Source organism: Electrona antarctica, assembly GCF_951216825.1.
Source record: "Electrona antarctica genome assembly, chromosome: 18".
In the NCBI taxonomy this organism is placed as follows: Eukaryota; Metazoa; Chordata; class Actinopteri; order Myctophiformes; family Myctophidae; genus Electrona; species Electrona antarctica.
The window spans coordinates 16,291,206-16,312,781 of record NC_136799.1 but is presented as its reverse complement, the minus strand read 5'-3'; the positions used below and the strand labels follow the sequence as shown (position 1 = coordinate 16,312,781).

Sequence of the window (21,576 nt, the reverse complement as noted above, 5' to 3'; positions counted from 1 at the left end):
ATCCCATGCACTCTAAACATCATGTGCTTGAGTCCAAAGTTCCAAACAAGCCCTACATGTACAGAATATAGGCAACACATGAACTTAATCACAGCCAACATTGGTCACTTCAGTCTGTCATATTACCAACACCGAAAGTAAATCATCAAAAAAGCACCTTCTCCTCCAAATAGACCGACTGCCTATAATGGAGGAGATTGAACAGTATGTTGCAAGCTGCTTTGCCTTACACTTGGACAACCCTATAATCCTCAAGCCTCTGACCACTAGCCTGTGGACATGGCCCAGGCTGCCAAATATAAAAACAATGAGCTGACACGTATAGCCCAGTTGTATAATGGCCTGTAATAATGGTTGATATTTTACTTGTTTAGTAAGGAAAGCTTCCTATAAACTTGAATTAAAAAAAGAAACTTGAACACACACACACACACACACACACACACCCCTCCAGTCTTCCTCCTCCCTTCTCCGCACGCATACACGCACACTACTAGTGTGTAGCTATCAGGCTCAGACGCAGTGTGCTGCAAGAATCATGTTTTATAGTACCGTCGGGTCCGTCGCAACTTCGTTTTGTCCAACGCGATTATGTGAAACAGCATGGCTGCGCCTGCAGTAGGCTATTACCAAAACAAACACATGGTACTTTTGTGTCGCACATGGAAAGCGACTGAAAACGACCCTGGATATAAAGACAGTTCCCCTGTGCTGCTGTGCACAGCGGAGATAATGCACAACTCCATGGATATAAAGACAGTTCCCCTGTGCTGCTGTGCACAGCGGAGATAATGCAAAACTCCATGGATATAAAGACAGTTCCCCTGGGCTGCTGTGCACAGCGGAGATAATGCACAACTCCATGGATATAAAGACAGTTCCCCTGTGCTGCTGTGCACAGCGGAGATAATGCACAACTCCATGGATATAAAGACAGTTCCCCTGTGCTGCTGTGCACAGCTGAGATAATGCACAACTCCAGGTACGAACTAAAACACTGACTGAAGCTGATCATTCATGACTGTAACTATATAGTAGGGGAGCCTAACAATCAAATTTTGATGCCCGTGATTTTGGAATGTTAATTTTTGGAGACAGGTATATCTTGATTCTTGGGGTTACCAGAATGCCAAAAAAACATGTCTCCAATTTTTTATGTCAGGTTTAGCATGTTTAATTAGCATAATTAGCTAATAAATTGTCAAAAACGGAAATGGCAATAACTTTGCTTCTAGGTAACTTATAAAGGTGATCTAAGAGTCTGAGTCCATGTTTGTGATGTCCAGATATTCATCTGTTACCATTGTGAAGTCATACAACCTTTCCTAATTAGCATAATTGCCATACATTATGCAAAAACGAGGTGAACATCAGCAAATTGCTGCATGTTTTACTTTTAGTCAACTTTGAAAGCTTCTCACAGACTTCAAGTGTATGTTTACAACTCCAGGAATAATTATCATCCTATGAATAAATCATGCAACCTTTTGTCTATGTAATAATTATGTAATAATCACACCAAAACCAGAAATAGCTGTATTTCTTTGCTTTAAGTTAATTAATACGCATGATCTTACAGACAGTGTAAGTCTGTTTGCATGTCTAGAAAATATTAGAAGCGACCTCGCACTAAAGGGCTGGGCGAGTGCTGGTGCTTTGGAATGGGGGGTCAGATCAACATATCTGCCTGGGTCATGACAGACTGCTGGGCGAGTGCTGGTGCTTTGGCATGGGGGGTCAGATCAACATATGGAATGTATTCTGAACTGGCCATATATGGAGCGTGTCTTGAGTGTACAGGGTTTGATGAGGTCAGATCAACATATGGAATGTCAGAACAGGTCAGCTCCATATAGAGATCTAATTTAATTTTCGGGCCTGTTGAGAACTAATAACTTTGGGGCAGGCCCGTCCATAATTTCCTAAAGGCGACCTGCAGTCGTAAGAAAGAACAATATGGGAAATGGTCACAGAATTATCAGATTGTTTATTCTAATATTTACAGAAAGTTTTGAAAATTGAAGGGTCTCCATCTTCGTCGTCATCGTCAATCCCCAACAGATGTGCCTTGCTTACCACACACCTCTAATCATCTGCCCCACACATGCACATCTCAGAGCAGTTCAAATTTTAGATCGACAAGAACAATGTGATATGCACTGTGATTTCTTGCAGACACATTTGATCAGTTGGGTAATGGTGGCTGGCCCGTGGGTATCCCGTGTTGTGACTGGCACCAGTTGAGCTCCCTCAGCCTCCCATCCATATTCAGTTGCTGGTGGCATCTGTGGGTTAGGTACGTGCTGCGTCAGAACTGAGCCTTTTTGTAGCTCATAGTATATACAGTAGCAACTGCAGATACCACCTCCACAGGACACCTGTTTAGACCTGGCCAACAGGTTAAATTCCCTGGAGCTGTCTGATCAGCTCCAGAGACGGCATGGAACCCTGGTAAGGCTGAAGTCCTCGTTTTACCCAGTGCCTGCACTACTGGCTCCAGCGATGATACGTTTTTTGTTCCCCACACCGGTGATGAAATAGATGTCCTTGCACAGCTGATGGTACCGTCGTATTGTAAGAACAAAGACATCAGTGTCAGGGGACTCAATGTAGAGCTGTGTTGCCCCTCTTCGGACAGCATCCAGGCTGTGCAGGATTATCCTTGTGTCAGCCTCTTCCTGTACGCTGTGGAGATGTTTTACATCGATAGAGTTTGAGTGGACAGCCTGCCTTGACGTGATTATAAAAACATTGGGTTTCACCTGGAAGTGTTGGAGGGCTTTCTTAGCAAGATAAGACAGTCAGCTCATCTTTGGTGCTGATACCTGACAAGAACTGTTTTTCTGACACTTCCCTATCGGTGTGTTGTCTTCCACATGATAAGTGGTAGGGGCCCGGGGCTTTCCACCCTGGCGTCGGTCAAATACTACATGGATCTCACTATGTTCTTTGGTCTTCCTGTCCAGTGTGGCTATGGAGTGGTCAGCTTACTGGGAACATGTCTTGATCCATGGTGGCTTTCCCATTGCCTGTACCAATGCCATTCCATCTATGACAGTTACACTCTTAGCTGGAAGGTTACAACTGTCAAAAAAGATTGAAGCATTTGTTTGCAAGCTGTACGAGCCCGGTACAAATCCTGTGGATGTTGATGAGCTCAGGTGGAGGTTATTCACAAAGAAACAATTAGAAGCCGAGAAGCTGCCACCTACACAAGCAGCATTAAATCAAGCCATTACCCATGCATATTATCAGGCAATGGTATGGGATCAGGACCACGTACCTAACCCACAGATGCCACCAGAAACTAAAAATGGATGGGAGGCTGAGGGAGATCAACTGGTGCCAGTCACAACACGGGATACCCACGGCCCAGCCACCATTACCCAACTGATAAAATGTGTCTGCAAGAAATCACAGTGCATATCACATTGTTCTTGTCGATCTCAAAATTTGAACTGCTCTGAGATGTGCATGTGTAGGGCCGATGATTAGAGGTGTGTGGTAATGTAAACAAGGCACATCTGTTGGGGATTGACGATGACGAAGACCCTTCAATTAAATGTGTTTTCAAAACTTTCTGTAAATATTAGAATAAAAATCATGTGATAATTCTGTGACCATTTCTCATATTGTTCTTTATTTTATGAGGGATATATATATATATATATATATATATATATATATATATATATATATATATATATATAAAGCTAATAATGGAAAGGTTGCATATCCTAGTTATGGAAAGAGAATATTTTCTAGACATGCAAACAGACTTACTGTCTGTAAGATCACATTTATTAATTAACTTAAAGCAACGAAATATAGCTATTTCTGGTTTTGGTGTGATTATTACATAATTATTACATAGACAAAAGGTTGCATGATTTATTCATAGGATGATAATTATTCCTGGAGTTGTAAACATACACATGGAGTCTGTGAGAAGCTTTCAAAGTTGACTAAAAGTAAAACATGCAGCAATTTGCTGATGTTCACCTCGTTTTTGCATAATTTATGGGAATTATGCTAATTAGGAAAGCTTGTATGACTTCACAATGGTAACAGATGCATTTCTGGACATCACAAACATGGACTCAGACTCTTAGATCACCTTTATAAGTTACCTAGAAGCAAAGTTATTGCCATTTCCGTTTTTGACAATTTATTAGCTAACTATGCTAATTAAACATGCTAAACCTGACATAAAAAATTGGAGACATGTTTTTTTGGCATTCTGGTAACCCCAAGAATCAAGATATACCTGTCTCCAAAAATTAACATTCCAAAATCACGGAAAGTGATAGGCTCCCCTACTAATATCTCCAGGGTCCTGCAGTCCTGCAATGAAGGAGAGACGATCTCGTCTCTCACTATAGTCCACTTCTCTACAATGCCATTCTAGCCTTAAAACATACATTTATATGTTATTCAATATATTACTTTAGTGCACAGTGGCGTGCACAGATAGACACTAGGGGGTGCTAGAGCACCACCTGCCCTTGCCCTCTGGACAGCAATGTACCCTTAAAAAAAAAGAAGAAAAAAAGAAAAGTACAGTGTACAGTATGTGGACCATGGTGACAAAAAAAGCTTCTAATATATTATTTATGCCCCAAAATCTATAAATCTCACACTATTAAGGCAACCGGCCGGTTCCACGCACTGCACAGGGTGCCCTTTTTTCACTTGAGCACCTGCCCCTCTAAATGTCTGTGCACGCCACTGAGCGCAAAATATAGGCAAAAATGGTTATGTGCCATGTTATTGTATTTTGTGAATTAACTATAGTCTACAGTTTAACCCATTGATTCTCAGCCATTTTAATTTCAAGGACCAAATTAAATTGATAGAAATTAGCCTAGGCAATTTCATTATGATTTTCATCTCTGTACTGGGACCCCAGTCTACATGATGTTAAGGGAATCTGCAGGATCTCTACATGCTCAGAAGGACAATACATTAATGAGGCAAGACAAGAATTCAGACATAGAAGTATGAGCGTTTTTACTCGAGTAAGGAGCAAACTTACATGACATTGTAATAGAAAACCCAGTTTGACTCCCTGAGCCATTGTACTGGTGTTCTTTATATAGCCCCCAAAAGCCCTACAGCTGAGACAACACCCCCCAAAGGAATACGGCCACATACCAGATCTGGTGAGACTGAGGGACAGGTACTAACATTAACTCATGGGGAAGAGTTACACAGAAATACTATTTGAGTTTCTCAAATGAATAACATTGCTTTGTGTATTCCAAATTGCCTCGACAATGGCCAAAAGCCAGTGTTCATTTAACTCAAAGTGTAGGCTAGGCCTACAAATGCTCACAATAAATGATATAGCCTACTAAATGCATTAGAAAACAAAAAACATTAAAAAAACAAATGTATATCCGCTTTCTGTCATTTACATTTACATTTCCACAACAATATACAGGAACATTCGAATGGTGATTAATCATAATAAATAAATTTTGAAGCTGTGATTAATCTGATTCAAATTGTAATCATTTGACAGCCCTAGTTGCAACCCGATCGATCGGCACAGAATAGTGAAATATTTACACCCCCCAAGGCAATGCCAACACCGAGCAATTATTGTGTGTGTGCGTGTGCATGTGCGTGTGCGCGTGCGTGCGTGCGTGCGTGCGTGTGTAGCACAGTAGCAGTAAAGATACTCACTGGAGTTGAGGAGGATCATAGCTTTGAGACACACATACTCCTCACGCTGTAGTTTTAACTCCCGGAAACGAGAAGTGGCCGCCAGCAGCATGTCAAAGATCTCCATTATCCCTTCTACACAATGACCCTCCTCCCTACAGGACAGGACAGACACAAACAGCCAGAGTAAATAAATAATAAATATCCCTTTAAATGTATATTATGGGCAACCATGGACAGGAAGGTGCTATACTGAAGCTCAGTGATTGACATCCCCCTGAGGTGCCATTATATCATCATCATTGTTACTCAAGAAGTCAGAGTGAGTGCATGGTCTCAATGTTTGGACATTAATGAATGCCACAGACAAAAAACAGTTTAAGTCCACACTATTGATCCATAATGTATAAATGATAGATAAGGGGTCAGGACAACGAGGCCTTTTCGTGGAGGGGTCAGTCTGAAATTTGGACTTAAGACTGTTTTTCGTCTGTGGTACTCATTTGTTGTTCCTAGGGTTGGGCGATAGGACGAATAGATCGGCAATCGTGGATTGGATGAGACCAATCGCCAAATATTAGGCGATTTTCTCAGCATTTTTATTTTATTTTGCAATTTCTTTATTTCATCCAACTCTTCAAATGTAGCCCAATTAACCTGTACAGCAAAATAAAGTGTGCGCAAAATGCGAATCAATTTGGGCCAGCAAACTCGCAGCAGCAGCTACGTGTGGATGCGGTGGCTGTTATATGGAGTGGAAACCCCCTTCCCTTGGAATGGCATGCCCCAACAACAGCCCCATGACCAGTTAAACACAGCAACACTAGAATGCACACTGCTGTCTCGTGTCTCATTATTATACACACAAACATAGGGACCCATGAACGTGAAGTAAAAAGAAAAGAAAAGGAAAAGACGAGTGAAACAGCGGATAGCTACAAGCTAGGCTAACAACATCACCATGACAGCAAACATACTAGGCTACTGTCTGCTTCAGCTTCACTTTATCTCGCCTGTGATCTACAGTAGCTTATTTTGTTCATTGACAATGTGCATTGTGCAGTCACATTTCGTACACTGGCGCTGCAAAGAAAACGGCAGATCTACAAGCTCACGTGTCGTGTCCGCGACACATTGAGAGCTTGTAGATCTGCCATTTTCACTTTTTTGTCACTTCATTTACTTTAATGCATTTTGCGTCACCAGAGGCGGCGGCCATAAGGATACTTTGCCCAGGATTTACTACTATACCATTTTCTGTAATGATGGCCTCTAATTAAGAGTAGGCTTCCCACAAATTATACATTACATATGCCATAATCACATTGTCTGACCCTCAGAACGTAGATATAGACACTTTATTTGTCAGTTCTGCTTGCCTTGTTACAGGGTAATTGAAGAAATAGTTTTGGCAGCAATTCAGGTTTGCAAAACGTTATAATTTCACTTGGGAACTTCAACTTCAATCAACTGAGTTATGTAAAATAGCCTGGCTCCCCCACTTTTACCCCAAAACACATTCACATTTTTCAGAAACCAAAGGAGGTTGGGGGGGGGGGGGGGGCTTCAAAGAAACAACAATCACTGGACACAGAAAAATATTATGAAAACACACCAAGGTTACTGTAATCCTAAAGCGATAGCTTCTTTGCAACACACACACACACGCACGCACACGCACACACACACACACACACACACACACACACGTTATTTTTCATGAAAACTACCCACAATACACATGTGCATACACACAAAAACCACACATATGCAAAAAGAATAAATGTAGTTATGCTTGTGCACAAACTGACTACATACACAGACAAATATTAGATAACAAAACAATAACAAATTGAGCACATTGCAGCATGTCCAATCCGTAAGAACTTGCAGTGTATATTTTAGAATTCATATCAAGGCCGGTGAATCCGTCACTCCAGGCCATCGCACTTTGCCCCATTCAGTACTCGCAAGCGCGCGCACACACATTCACACACTCATCCCCCCCCACACACACACACACACACACACACACTCATGTCATTATACACAACTTGGTTTCAGTTGTGAACGTATCTTTTTTTATTTAAAACAAATTAGAGCATATATGAGACATAATGTAATGAATGCCTAGTGTAGTAGTGAAACTCCCTATCTAAGTATTGGACAGTATTAAGATGTTGATCTTTAGGGCCCCAAATCACACCTTAGAAAGCACAAGTGTCTACTCTACAGTATTTCAAACAAAGGTGTTTTTTGACAGCAGCAACTGTCTGTCATGATTTCACCCCCTCCCTATCTAATTATTGGACAGTATAAAGATGTTTATATTCATTTTGTATTCATCTTTACGGACCCAAATCATACCCTAGAAAGGACAAGTGTCTAAGTGTTTTAGGTATTATAATTCTTGAAGTGTCTAAGTGTTTTAGGTATTATAATTCTTGACATTAATAAGTCAGTATAATAAGCTTTATAATGTGTTATGATAAAGGTTATTATAAAATAGCTCAAGGCTCTATTGCTGATTACTTAGGTTAGGACCCCCGCAGTGGTGTCCGGTTAGAACTTAAACCGGGATGCTTCGACTTCTGCCTTCTCCCTAAAGCCGACCCTCTATATATTCTCCGACCAGGCTTGTCACGATGACTAAGCCAGTTAGAGCTATCCATATATGGTTCTACCATATCTATCTGATATCAGCACTAGGTCGGCTCGGGCCCAACTATAGGGATTGTCATACTAAACATGTCATATGTCATATAGCCCAACGTCCTAGTCAGAGTCTTCGTTACAGTTATCATTATTTATGAGTAAGTATAAGTACTTATATATAATTATAAATGTTCATGAGAAAATTATATTGTCTTATAAGAATTTTTATAATGCGTTATAAACATGGAATACATAGCAAGTTATGAAGTATTATAATACTTGATATTATAAGTCATTATAATAAAGTTTATAATGTGTTATGATTAAGCTTATAAAGTATAATGATTATTTATCAGCGCTTATAAATAATATCTTATACGTGTGTTCATAATGCGTTATAAACGTGGGATGCATAGCAAGTGTTACCAAATTATGTTTTGGAAAACACACATTGGCTAACATTACCCGATGATGGACCTCTATGAGGGCTAATTCCCGTAATCAGGCATATTCGGGTTGAGCAGGACAGACAGGGAGCCTAATTACTGTTTGCTATGAATACAAAAGATGATCTGCGGTGTAAGCAACAGTAAAACATAATGTGGACAAAGTTGAAGGTCAGGGTGGGAGAGAACAGGCACAGATAAAGAACTTTTGGCAAAGACCATTCAACATGCGGCTGAAGAAGGGAGTGGTTGCCAGGGCATCCAGTTAGTAGCCAGTGTTTTGGTGCCTTGGTGATTACAACTCCCACGGGCAGTAGTAGGTTCATGCATACCAGCTTTTGAGGGGCCGCTAGCCCCTCCTATGCCCGGCTTTCCGGGTTTGTGTAAACACAAACATTGAAGACAAAAGTGAAGACGGAAAAGTGAAGAAACAAATTGTATACCTCTAGAGGCCGACAGATCCATATTTATTTAGCCCACTGATTACAGATGTTTTCAATATACAGTGCACTGAACAAGCAAACAAGTGAATATCAAATACACAAAGTGATTTCTTTTCTTAAGCCCCATTAAAAAATGATCAGAAATAGCCCATCTACAAGCTCAGCTATAATGACCCAGGCCCCAGGACCGCAGGGGATTCTTGAAGCTGAATTGAATATGAGGGACCCCAATGGAAACAAGCCAATATGCTTTCTTGGGTTTAAATCCTCTCAATATTGAAATGTACTTTCCTGTGCAGGGCCCCAGACGGAGGTCTCCGTCCTGTTAATTAGTACACTCTGATGCCCAGGACGGAGATTGATTAACAGGATGGAGATTCATGGTATCAAAACCGATCGCATCGCTCCACAGGCTAGGAGCACCTGTTGCGTGACATTTGATGTTGCGCAACAGTGGGACGTCATCGAAAATGTTCCCCCCGATTAAGACCGAAAATCTTAAAACGTTAATAACTCGCGATCTAAATCAACCCGTCTAATTCTAAGAAAAGATCATGTGTTAGACGGCCCCCCGCTGTCCAGTCGCTAGTAGTGGTAGATTTAATCATAAACAACCGCTGTTGTCGATCGAGTGTTTTGGCTACATTTAGCTGCTACACCCACATCCGGGATAACATACGGTCCGTCGGTAAAAGTGCTCCGCTGCTATAAATCGCTGGGCACATTTATTTAATGGATTAAATAACCCTGGGAAATTAAGGTGTTAAATAAAGTATTCAATCAACCAAAAACAGCTGCCGTGTCCTGGTGGTCAAATCTGGTATTTCAAGACTTCGGAATTTTACCCAGTAAGACCTGAGGCAGATTCTACAAATGTCTTCTAAATCTTAACAGTTTTCTAAAAAAAAAACAACAACAAAAAACATTGCTATATCAGCTGGTGCTCAAACCTTTTCATGTCAAGGACCCCCAAAATGATATGCATTTGGCCGCCGACCCCCATCTTAAAATATTTTAGGATTCCTCCCAGAAAAAAGATTTGAGTTTAAAATGACAGCTTAAAATAATATATATTCAAAGATTTGCACGAAAACAAATCTACAATAGCAGATCTACAAGCTCATTGCGCTATGAACGTGCATATCTGCTATCTATTTTTGAATAGCCAACGTATAAAATAATGCTTTTAGCTCAAATCTTAATGAATACCGACATTGTCAAAAAATAATGGCCGATATATCAGGCTGCCTCTACTACATACGTGTGCATTTCTAGTGAATAGTGATATCAGTGTGTGGACAGCGTCTCATCAGTACTGCATGTGAGGGGAGGTTTTGGGAGAACACAATGTAACCAGCAGCATTCTTATCAGCGCCCACCCACACACACACACGCTGGCACAGACATACCCAATGCACGCACGCAGGCACGCACACACACACACACACACACACGTGTGCACGTCACACACACACACACCACACACACACACACACACACACACACACACACACACACACACACACACACACACTTTAATCTATAAAGGGACTGAAAGAAAGAAAGAAAGAACTGTGTCAAACCAACACAACAACAGTTCCCTGAAAAGCACAAAGTCAGCATGCAGATTAGCTATAGATCGGAGAGACAGGAAATAGAGAGAGACAAGAAATACAACATGAATTGAAACTGTCAGAACATACATTACATATAGATATCCGAGTGGGTTGAAGTCTCCGTAGTTAGAATAAGAAAACGAAACAAAAAACAAAGTTTAGATAACAAATAAACAAGTAAATGTATTACAAAGGAAAGAAAGAAAGAAAAACTAAAATGCTAAAAATAATAAAGAGAAAGCTAACTTTACTCCATACTGACCTGTTTAGTTTGAAGTCTGGTGAGAAGATGAGTTTTCCAGGATGGTCCACAGACCTCCACATCAGCCCCAGCATCAGCACCTCCAGCCAGCAGCACTTTAACAAGTGGATCTGATCTGCTAGACTGAGCTCCATGAAGCCTGCACACGCACACGCACACGCACACGCACACACACATGCACACACACACACCTTAAGTAAGTTATTCTTAACCACTTGAACACAGGCATCCCAATTCCGTGAAAATAGACGATCTACAATACATGGTCACAACACGTCACAACTAGTCAGCAATCACCAGGTCACATAAGTAGAGAACAGAGATAACTAGAAAAAGTGCCCTTCTGGGCACAGGTCTCCACCAGGAGGATAGGAGTGTGAGTGTGATGTTTGGCAAAATGTGTAGGAGCTGTGTGTGTGTGTGTGTGTGTGTGTGTGTGTGTGTGTGTCGTGGCTTGGCCTGTTGTAGCACCACCATGCCCTGCTACCCTCGACCATTTCACTTCGGTATCTCTTTCCTCTCTCTCTGACATCATCTCTCATCTCCGGCCCACAAATTGCCCCACAGACAGCACCCCCCCCCCCCCCCCCCCCCGCCTTCTCAAATAAGTTTTCTGCTCTATTGGCCAAAGTCTGGTCACACTCTTAAATACATGCTTCATGTCTGGACAGGTCCCCGCCCCCTTTAAACATGCTGTAGTCCACCCGCTTATTAAAAAGAAAAACCTAGACCCATCAATCCTCTCCAATTTCAGTCCTATCTCACAGCTACCTTTCCTGAAAAATTTCAATCCGGTTTTAAACCCAGACACAGCACAGAAACGGCCCTTTTAAAAGTTTTTAATGACCTAATTTTAACAGTTGATTCAGGTAGACCCGCCATATTAGTTTTGTTGGACCTCTCAGCGGCCTTCGACACAGTCGACCACAGAATCCTTCTCTCACGCCTGGAAAACCAGGTTGGCATCTCCGGCACGGCCCTGACCTGGTTCAGATCATATCTGACCGATAGGACTTTCTCTGTCCAGTTGGGGGACTTTTCATCACCCGCAGCCCCTCTCACCTGTGGGGTACCCCAGGGCTCTATTTTGGCCCCCCTACTATTCCTGCTATACATGCTCCCCCTCGGACCCATCCTCTCCAAACACAATATATCATTCCACTGCTACACTGATGATGTACAAATTTACATGCCTCTCACACCCAACAGCAATAACTCCTTTGAGCCCTTGACCAACTGTCTCAGTGACATCAAAACCTGGATGGATGCCAACTTTCTACATCTAAACAACAAAAAAACTGAGATCATCATTTTTGGTCATAACCCCACCCTTCCTGTCAATACTCTGGGCCCCCTATCATCAAATATCCACACCAGCGCAAAAAACCTTGGCTTCATATTTGACTGCAATTTCAAGTTCGACAAACAGATTAGCTCCGTTGTTCAAACCAGCTTCTACCACCTCCGCCTACTCGCCAAAGTCAAACCCTACCTCCCCCACAATCAATTTGAAACTGTTATCCACTCCTTCATCTCATCACGACTACTGTAACGCCCTTTATTATGGAATTGACCAATCCGAACTCAGACGCCTCCAACTAGTTCAAAACGCTGCTGCCCGCCTTCTCACCGGTACCAAAAGATTTGACCACATCTCACCAGTCCTCACCTCCCTCCATTGGCTCCCGATTAAAGAAAGGATCGATTTCAAGATCCTTTTATTTACTTATAAATCTCTAAATGACCTGGCTCCCCCATATATGTCTGAACTCCTACATCGCCACAACCCACCTAGAGCTCTGAGGTCTGCTGACCAGTCACTACTGTCCATGCCAACCGACCTAACACGTAAAACCAGAGGTGACCGTGCTTTTGCTGTTGCGGCCCCAGGGCTATGGAACAACCTTCCCCCCCACATTAGAACTGCCCAATCCTTAGAGACTTTTAAATCCCTTCTCAAAACCCACCTTGTGTGCTTTTAATGTTGTCTGATAGTTACTCTCTTGTTCTTGAATCAAATGATTATGCATACTATGTTTTTTTTATACTTTGTCTTTATACTTGTCTACTGTGAAGCACTTTGGTCAATTTCGGTTGTGTAAACGTGCTATATAAGTAAAGGTTGATTGATTGATTGATTGATTGATGAGGCTGATTTGAAAACTGTCAAGTGGCATTTCTTCCAAAGCCTAGTGGGAATACGCATGCACAGTTTCACCACAATCGGACGCTGCGTTGAGTAGTTGTGGCAATTTGTACAAAACGGGTACAAAGCGGGCTACTCCTGAAATGTTTAGAAGCCAATCGTAGCCAATGAGGGTGGATTATGAGAAATCAAACAAACCCGTCTTGATCACATGACTATGGAGAGCATGTGTACCGATTTGCGTGAAATTTGGATCAAATCTGAAGGAGTAATATTAGAAAATGCGTTTTACATATGTCGGCCTCCTGGTGGCGCTATAAAGAGCAGATGTGAAAAATTCCAGGAAAATGTTTTTCCTTGGCCTCCAGGGTGTTGGCATACAAAGTTATCCACAGATCCGTGCAGTTAGAGGTAAAAACACTTTTCGGCCAGTTATAGCGCCACCATGAGGCTGAGTTGAAAATGTTCATGTGGCATTTCTTCCTCGGCCTAGTGGGAATGTGCGTGCACAATTTCACGGAAATCACACAATGTGTTCATGATGTGCAGCATTTTGTTTGAAACTGAGCACTCCTGCGAACTTTGGAAGCCAATCTTAGCCAATCAGGATGGAGAAATCTGAAAGACCCGTTTCGTTGAATGGCTCTAGAGAGACTGTGTACCAATGTGCGTGATGTTTGGACAAAATCTGTAGGTGTACTGTCCAAAAACTTGTTTTGCCCAAAGCGGCCTCCTGGTGGCGCTATAACAGGCCGTTCTGGATATTTTGGGGCAGAGGTTCATCGTTGGCATCCAGGGAGTGTGTGTGCAAAATTTGGCATCGACCGGGTTAACGGTGCCGGAGATTAGCTGGTCAAAGACGGACGGACGGACGGACGGACGGACGAACGGACGGAGTGCAAAACATACTCTCTCCCCATGCCTTCGGCCTGGTGGAGACAAATATGTAGTGCCTCAAAGACACTAGGATGCCACATAAACAATGAAATGAGCATCTGAGTGTACACAAGTCTATCTATCTATTCTTCACTGCAGAATGAAAAAAACGACGACGACAACAAAGTGTTAATTTAACAGAGTGTGTACACCTGGAACCAAATGGAACCCATTTGTTCCATTTGTTTCCATTTCTTCACTAAAGTGAAGAAATGGAACCAAATTAACACGTTGAAAAAAGAACACTCCGGAATGTACAGTGTACACCACCTGTCTCATGGCTCATTAGCTCTTTTATATGACTATGGAGACTCATTTTCACCTCTATTTGTCTGAAATGATCTTTGTTCAACAAGGAGGCAGAGTGTGAGCTCTGCTTTAAAAAGGACAGACACCTGAGGAGAGGACATAGAATGGAATGGAATAGAATAAGACATTTTAAAGGCGCGCGCGCACGCGCACGCACACGCACACGCACACGCACACGCGCACACACACACACACACACACACACACACACACACACACACACACACACACACACACACACACACACACACACACACACACACACACACACACACACACACACACACCACCCTCCCTCACCAGGGATCTTCTTGGCCCAGCTGATCATCAGAACTAGCTCCTTGTCAGCCAGGTTGGTGAGAGACATCATCATGCTGGCCTCGGTGAAAGGCTTATTGATGTCCTCCATGAGGTAGATCTCAGGGGGCTCGGCCTCCATGATGCGGGAGATGAACTGCTCGGGGCTCATGGTCGTGTGATGCGGCTGGAAGGGGTAGGGCCCTTCCAGGTGCAGCAGGTGCCTCTGGGACCTCTGGGAAGCCATGACCAGGCGTCCCCCTCCAGAGGCATCCCGTGTCTGGGATCCTCCACGCCGGTGCCGCACCCCTCCACGGTAGCTGCATCTCTCACGTCTCACCCCTGAAGACATTAATGAAGACTTTAAGTGTCACTGTTTCTGGGCCCAGGTGTCTAAGCAGTCAGCCTGACCGATTTTGAGTTTTGAAGTCGATTATCTTTGCTCATCAAGCTCTCAGAAGGTTCCCCTTCCATCACATATTTTTCCCCTCTCCATCTGTAACGTTTTCTAAATATGAAATTAGGCATAATCACACTATGCCTGACATTAATTTATGGCAAACTTTCTCCCCCAGGCAGAGAAGGTCTTCACACCTCACAGATCACCTGCAGTCATTGTTCAAATTAATGGGATCATTTGCATTTCACTGTCAGCTCGGAACCTGGCAAAGTGATTTCTCCCCTGCTCTAAATGAAAATAACTGATATTATTAATATTGTTTTATTTCCTGCGCAATCAGCTGTTTCATACTGTGCATGCTCTTCAATGAGTCAACGGGCACAGGGAGTCTGTCTCCGGCTTCAGAAAGCAGGCATAAATTTAATTTAGTTAATCTGTGTAATTTAAATAAATATTGTTTACTCTGTCTACTTTACTCTGTCACTACCAGTTTTAAGTTTTTTACATATCGGGTCTCATGTGGGCACATAGGCCGGACGCCTGGCATAGATGTGTGGGCACCTAGGCTGATAATCCAGCCCGACGAGTGTTGTGGGTTCGAATCCAATCCCGACGACCTTTGCTGCATGTCACTCCATATCTCTCTCTCCCCATTTCATGTCAGCTTACTGTACACTATCAAATAAAGGCAGGAAAAGACCAAAACCTATCGAAAATAAATAAATAAAGACAATAGTAACCCTCACTGCGTGGGGGAGAAGGTGTCAGAGTGTGTGGAGCCCCAAGGGGAGTCAAAGTCAAAGTCGTACGATTTGTCTCCGCGTGAGCCGCAGCTGTGCCGCGCTCAGGAATCATTTGATTAGTTTAGAGAGTGGCTCGCAGGAAAAGTTCGTCTGGGTGGTAGTTGGCCATACTGCCGTCATGCGAGTGTTAACCAATGAATACAGTCAGTCTGTACTCATTTAAAACAACCCCCATAGAAAAGTAGAACTTTGTACACAACAGCAGGCTAAACAAAGTCTGTGATGATAGTAATGTTTAAAATTGCATCATTCTTTGAATAGGATATTGCTCCAGGGTTTAATCAGCTGAAATCTGATCAAGTTTTTGCTTTCAAGTCTCAAATTAATTCCAGTCTTACAGCAGTCAAGTGACAAGCAATTTATACAGCAACTTACAGTACATCAAGTTGGTAACATAGACAGACTCCTTAAAGGACCACTTCACCACTTTTCAACCTATCTTCATATAATAGGTCCTCACTAATAATCATGATACAATGGCACCATTTTTTTCTACTCATTCTGTGTCTCATATGAGGGCTGTGGGCAGTTCAGACACCCGTCCACCAGTGACATCATCGATGGGGAATCTAAGCTAATAGAAACTGCAGGCTTTCTAGTCATGAAAAGTTGCAATGCGAAAATGGAAACCATCGTTCTCACGATAATGAAAATCTAAACATTTTTGTAAAAAAATCTTCCTAACGATGATGTCACTGATGGACGGGTTTCTGAACTGCCCACAGCCCTCCTATGAGACACAGACTGAGTAGAAAAAAATTGTGCCATTTTATCATGATTATTAGTGAGGACCTATTATATGAAGATAGGTTGAAAAGTGGTGAAGTGGTCCTTTAAGACTAGTAGTAGACATTCTTATCGAAAGCGACTTACAAAATGCAACATCAGAGTAAGTGACAGCTAAAATGCTTTAGGGCACATAGAGCTCAGAGTAATCAATTAAGTGCTACAAGGTCGAGAAAGGAGTGAGGAAGAAGAGGACCTACCGCACTTCATCATGCCCACTTCATAGCATTTCCGTAGACGGCAGGCCTGGCAGCTTTTGCGTCGGTTCTTGTCGATAGTGCATTGGTTGGTTGCAGGGCAGATGTAGTCGTTGTGTCCTGAGTGGAGGGGAACACAGTGGAATAGAGGACATTTTATGTTTGGTTCATAAGGAATGACGAATTAATGGATGACAGACACTCACGCAATGAAGGGATCAAGGACAGACACTCACGCAATGAAGGGATCAAGGACAGACACTCACGCAATGAAGGGATCAAGGACAGACACTCACGCAATGAAGGGATCAAGGACAGACACTCACGCAATGAAGGGATCAAGGACAGAGAACCTTAGCAGATGTAAATGATGTGATGGAGTCTGGATGGTAGGAATTGAATGAAGGAACAGCTGACAGATGAACTAATTTATAGATGGACAGATAGGAGGAAGGGTCAAAGGCTAGGTGGGCTGAATGTGTTGGCAATAACACATTTTGAACAAGTTTACCGTTGTTAAAAGCAAGCGTGGAAGGCAAACAATTTAGAAAGAGATAGTGAGACGTTTGAGTAGGAATTGAAATGCATTTAGGATCATCGTCATAAACAAGCTCACATTTAGCTTGTAGATTGGCTCCAAATTATGACGTTGTTTTTATTTTTGGGAACTTGATTGCATTATTTTATTATCAGTAATTTTTGAGGGGCGCTAGCCTCTCCAAAATCTGGCTTTCAGAAATTACATCATGTGGGGACCAAGTCTATGGAAAAAAAACAGGACTGGATCACCCATCTTAGATCGTCGTCGCCATAATAATCCATTCTATCCATTTCTTTCAATCGCCTGTATCTCCTATTCCTTGTCCCAGATGGCATTTTGGTCAAAACAGCCAAAACAGTCCTAGCGCTTTTTCATTGATATCAAACGAAAAAATTTATATTCAGATTTCTCCCTCTTTTTTTGGGTTGCCGACTCCGAGCCTATTTACATGGAGCACACACTGGCACTGTTTCCTGTTTGGAGCGTCCATCTTAATGCTAAATAAATAGCATCAATGCTAGCGAGCTAAAATGAAGCCATCCTTGCTCTAGAAAGCACCAATGTTTCCATCTAAACCACCGGATAATCAGCAAAGCCCTCCGAACATCACGCATTTTATCCAAACCATGGAGAGCTCCGTAGATTAGGAGTTATTCAGCTTTTTAGTCAGTCTGTATAATGGTCGGTGGACGGGAACGCGGTTGCGCAATCCATAGATTAGCCGCACCGTTGTATAGGCCGCAGGGTTCAAAGCATGGGAAAAAAGTAGCGGCTTATAGTCCGGAAATTACGGTAACTGTCACACCCCTACAGTCAGGTGGAATCAGACGATGTCCAGTCCATACCTTGGATGCTCCTCTTAAAGAAGGCCTTGCATCCCTCACAGGACCACACTCCGTAGTGGTAGCCCGATGCGTAGTCATGGCACACAGCACAGAAGTGCATGTCAGACTTCACCACAGAGGAGGTGGTGGAGGACGAGTCCAGCCTCTTCCCCAGCAGCTTGTTGGAGCTGATGACGGAGCTACGAGAAGAGAAACATATGAAGACAACACTCGCATGTTCAAGAGTCGTCTCGACATTCAGAACTCGACAATTAGTCTTGTCATTAGTCTTTCCATCAACAGATGCTTGTCTCATGTTGCTCAAAGACGTTTTCTGCATTTGGTATATTATGTCAAGCTAAAAAATGAACCTCCAACTACCCCGATTCCAACAGTTTATTAGGCTATTAGCACTGTTGTGGCTCTTTTCTACTACCACGAGTAACCCAGAATCCTGACTAACCTGAAACTTTCTAGAACCCGTCTGTGATGGATTTTCATTTACGTTAAATTATGTAATCAGAACCACCCCTGTAGGGGGAGGTATGTAAAAAATAAATAAAGTTAACATTGCTGATCTACAATCTCACAGTGTGTTGCATTGTCACACATCGTGAGCTTGTAGATCTGCTATTTTAGAAACATTTTGAAAGTACACCCGAGTGCTGGGTTCCCAGTACTCAATGTTAGAACTACAGTACCTAACCTTGAAGAGCAGGGCCAAAATTATGTCCTGAGAGGCGTAGCGTATGCAAACAAGCAGAACCTAAACTGTGAAATGTGCCGGTTCACGGCACGGCTCGCTTAGCTCTTGTAGTCAAAAAGAAACAGTGGAATTCAGCTGCTTCATAGAGAGGAGAGAATGTAGAGGACAAAGGAAGATAGAAATATTTGATATTGATATTTTGTGGGTGCCCAGCCAGTTGGTGCATGGACAAGAGGAAGAAGTCAGCGCTCAACAATGTCCTTGACCTTTATCATTTTATTTGCCTCATCGGGAACAACACAAACAGACGTGTTCAGCTACTCAGCCTTCATCAACGAAACGCTGAAGAAGGCTGAAACACGTGTTGGTCCCGGTGAGGCAAATAATATTATAAAGGACATTGTGCTGGCCTCTTCCTCTTGTTATACGTTTTGGCTGTGCAGTGTGTCGGATGCCAGTTTGAATCAGACTCCGATGTCTTGCATGTCTCCGTTTCTGTCTCTATAAAAGGGCTCCTTGGCCCGGAAAAATGTCTGATGGACAAATGTCCTTTCATACTGCCACAGAATAGTGTTCCATTGTCTGACCAATCACTGTAGCCAAACAGTTTGTGCAGTCACAACATTAATTGCGGAGGCACAGAACACCTGAAAACTATTTTAAAATGTTTTTGAAAGTATTAAATTATTAAAAATGTAATTAGATTATTTGTCATATCTGACCAGTGCAATTATTAATTACGAAGCCTAACAGAAAAACAGAAATACCGGTATATGTTTTAGTCATATGTTCCAATGTTCAATGCCAAAAACAAAATTAAATCATTAATCACAATTATTTGTATGACAATTAATAGTCAACTTAAAATGTGTAATCTTGACAGATCTACATCTCACTTGGGTCAGTTACGTTTCGGTTTGAATTTTCATGCATGTTGACAGATCTACTGACCAAACATCCTACCTGTTAGTGCTGATACCATGGGGTTTGGGCTCCACCCAGTGTGTATGTGGGTTTGGGTCATTGTACATTAAAGGCTGGGGGCAGTGCAGGGTCAGCGAGGGCATGCTGTGGTGTCCATGGGAGGGCCAGAACAGTGAGGGGCTCAGAGGGGTGCACAGCGAGGACGCTGGACTATCCGTGATGGGTCCCCTGCCGTAGCTGAGCACCGAAGGGCTGTAGAAGGTCAGGGGCCCCGGGCCATGGCTGTACTCATGGCTACTGTCTGCGTATGGAGCAGGGATGCAGACCGTGTCCATGGCCATGGGTGGGCAGATGGCGGGCAGAAGCCCCGGGGAGTTCGGCCTCTCCAAGGGCTTACTGGAGTCCACTTCCTGCAGTTGGAGCAGTGGTGAGGGGTCAGCGTGGGGCCCAGGGGAGGAGGCCATGCCTGGGGTGTGGATCATCTACTGAATGGTGGTGGTGATGATTATGAAGCCAGTTCTACTGCATCCCTTACTGTGGACAAGCCTTGAATCTGGGAGAAGGACAATAGATACAATAGTTGTGTTAGATTCATGAGATTCATGTTGGGCAATATAACTTGCGCACTGGCCACGGCTCAGATAACAATCTTGCCACAAAGACACTTGATTAGATTCATTGGCTAATTTAAAAAATGTTAATGTTTAACTTGCCGGTGAAACTGTATTGTTGGGCTACAACTTTGGAATTTTGCAGGGGCCTATTGAGCCATCAAAAAGTCCCTTTTGCAAATAATAATTCCTTGCATTTCAATAAGGTTTCGCAATGGTGCGGTGCTCAGGTCCTAATACATAGACAGCTTGTAAAGGGTATTCAGGACAATACTAATAAATCCGAAAATACCCATGATGGGACCAGATTATGGATAGCTGTGATTTTCATGTCATCTATATCTCTTCATCAGCTGCGAGTGCAGCATAGATTTGTTATTGTTCATTATGGAGAAAGCCTGTAGTAGTCAGAGATATGCTTTCTGTGCAATATGTGCAATGTATTTGAGGCAAAGTCTGTCATCTTGGGCATTCAGACCTTTCATATATTAAATATTAATCCAGTCCCATAGTCTCAAAGTTATATTGAACTTTAATTAGTCCCAGCTCCTCCAGTACATCTGATGCTGCGTTGTTAGTAAACGGCAAACAAAAGGGCAAGAATTCCTCCTTGAGCCGAGTGAAGATTTGGAAACTATTCTGAAACGTGATACTTTGCCCACTCTGCCACTGGCTTCCCTTTCTTGCTGATAAATAGCCCAATTTCTACACGTAATTGAAAAAACACTTGAGCACAGCTCCTCTGATGAACCAGCAGAGTTCAGTAGGCCATGTTTTTATTGCCTGTTTTTATTCTTTTGCAATTTGCAATTTTTATTGCATTTTCCCCCCTTTTTCTTTCTTCCTTTTTGTTACACTAGTTACATTTTAACATTGATTGTGTACATTTTGTTATACATTTTTAGAAAAAGAAGATAAAAGTTCAAAAAACATTGAAAATAGCTGATCTACAAGCTCACTAGATTTGATATTTAAGTGGTTAACTTATTTGTGAGTGTGCGTTTGTG

The 21,576-nt window shown here is 42.5% G+C and overlaps 1 protein-coding gene across 3 annotated transcripts in view; it reads right to left on the bottom strand.

Annotated features, from left to right (window-relative positions):
* The window catches only part of esr2b (estrogen receptor 2b), a 151,649-nt gene that overhangs the window by 15,466 nt on the left and 114,607 nt on the right, over positions 1-21,576 (bottom strand). For 2 of the 3 annotated variants that reach the window (XM_079527189.1, XM_079527188.1), the window contains exons 2-7: positions 19,998-20,511; positions 18,350-18,528; positions 16,967-17,083; positions 14,781-15,119; positions 11,090-11,228; positions 5,689-5,822 (exon numbers count right to left, since the gene is read on the bottom strand). In XM_079527189.1, the coding sequence (XP_079383315.1) occupies positions 5,689-5,822; positions 11,090-11,228; positions 14,781-15,119; positions 16,967-17,083; positions 18,350-18,528; positions 19,998-20,440 (1,351 nt within the window). In that variant the 5' untranslated portion in view covers positions 20,441-20,511. The remainder of the gene's footprint in view (positions 1-5,688; positions 5,823-11,089; positions 11,229-14,780; positions 15,120-16,966; positions 17,084-18,349; positions 18,529-19,997; positions 20,512-21,576) is intronic. The other variant, XM_079527190.1, reaches the window with a different exon arrangement.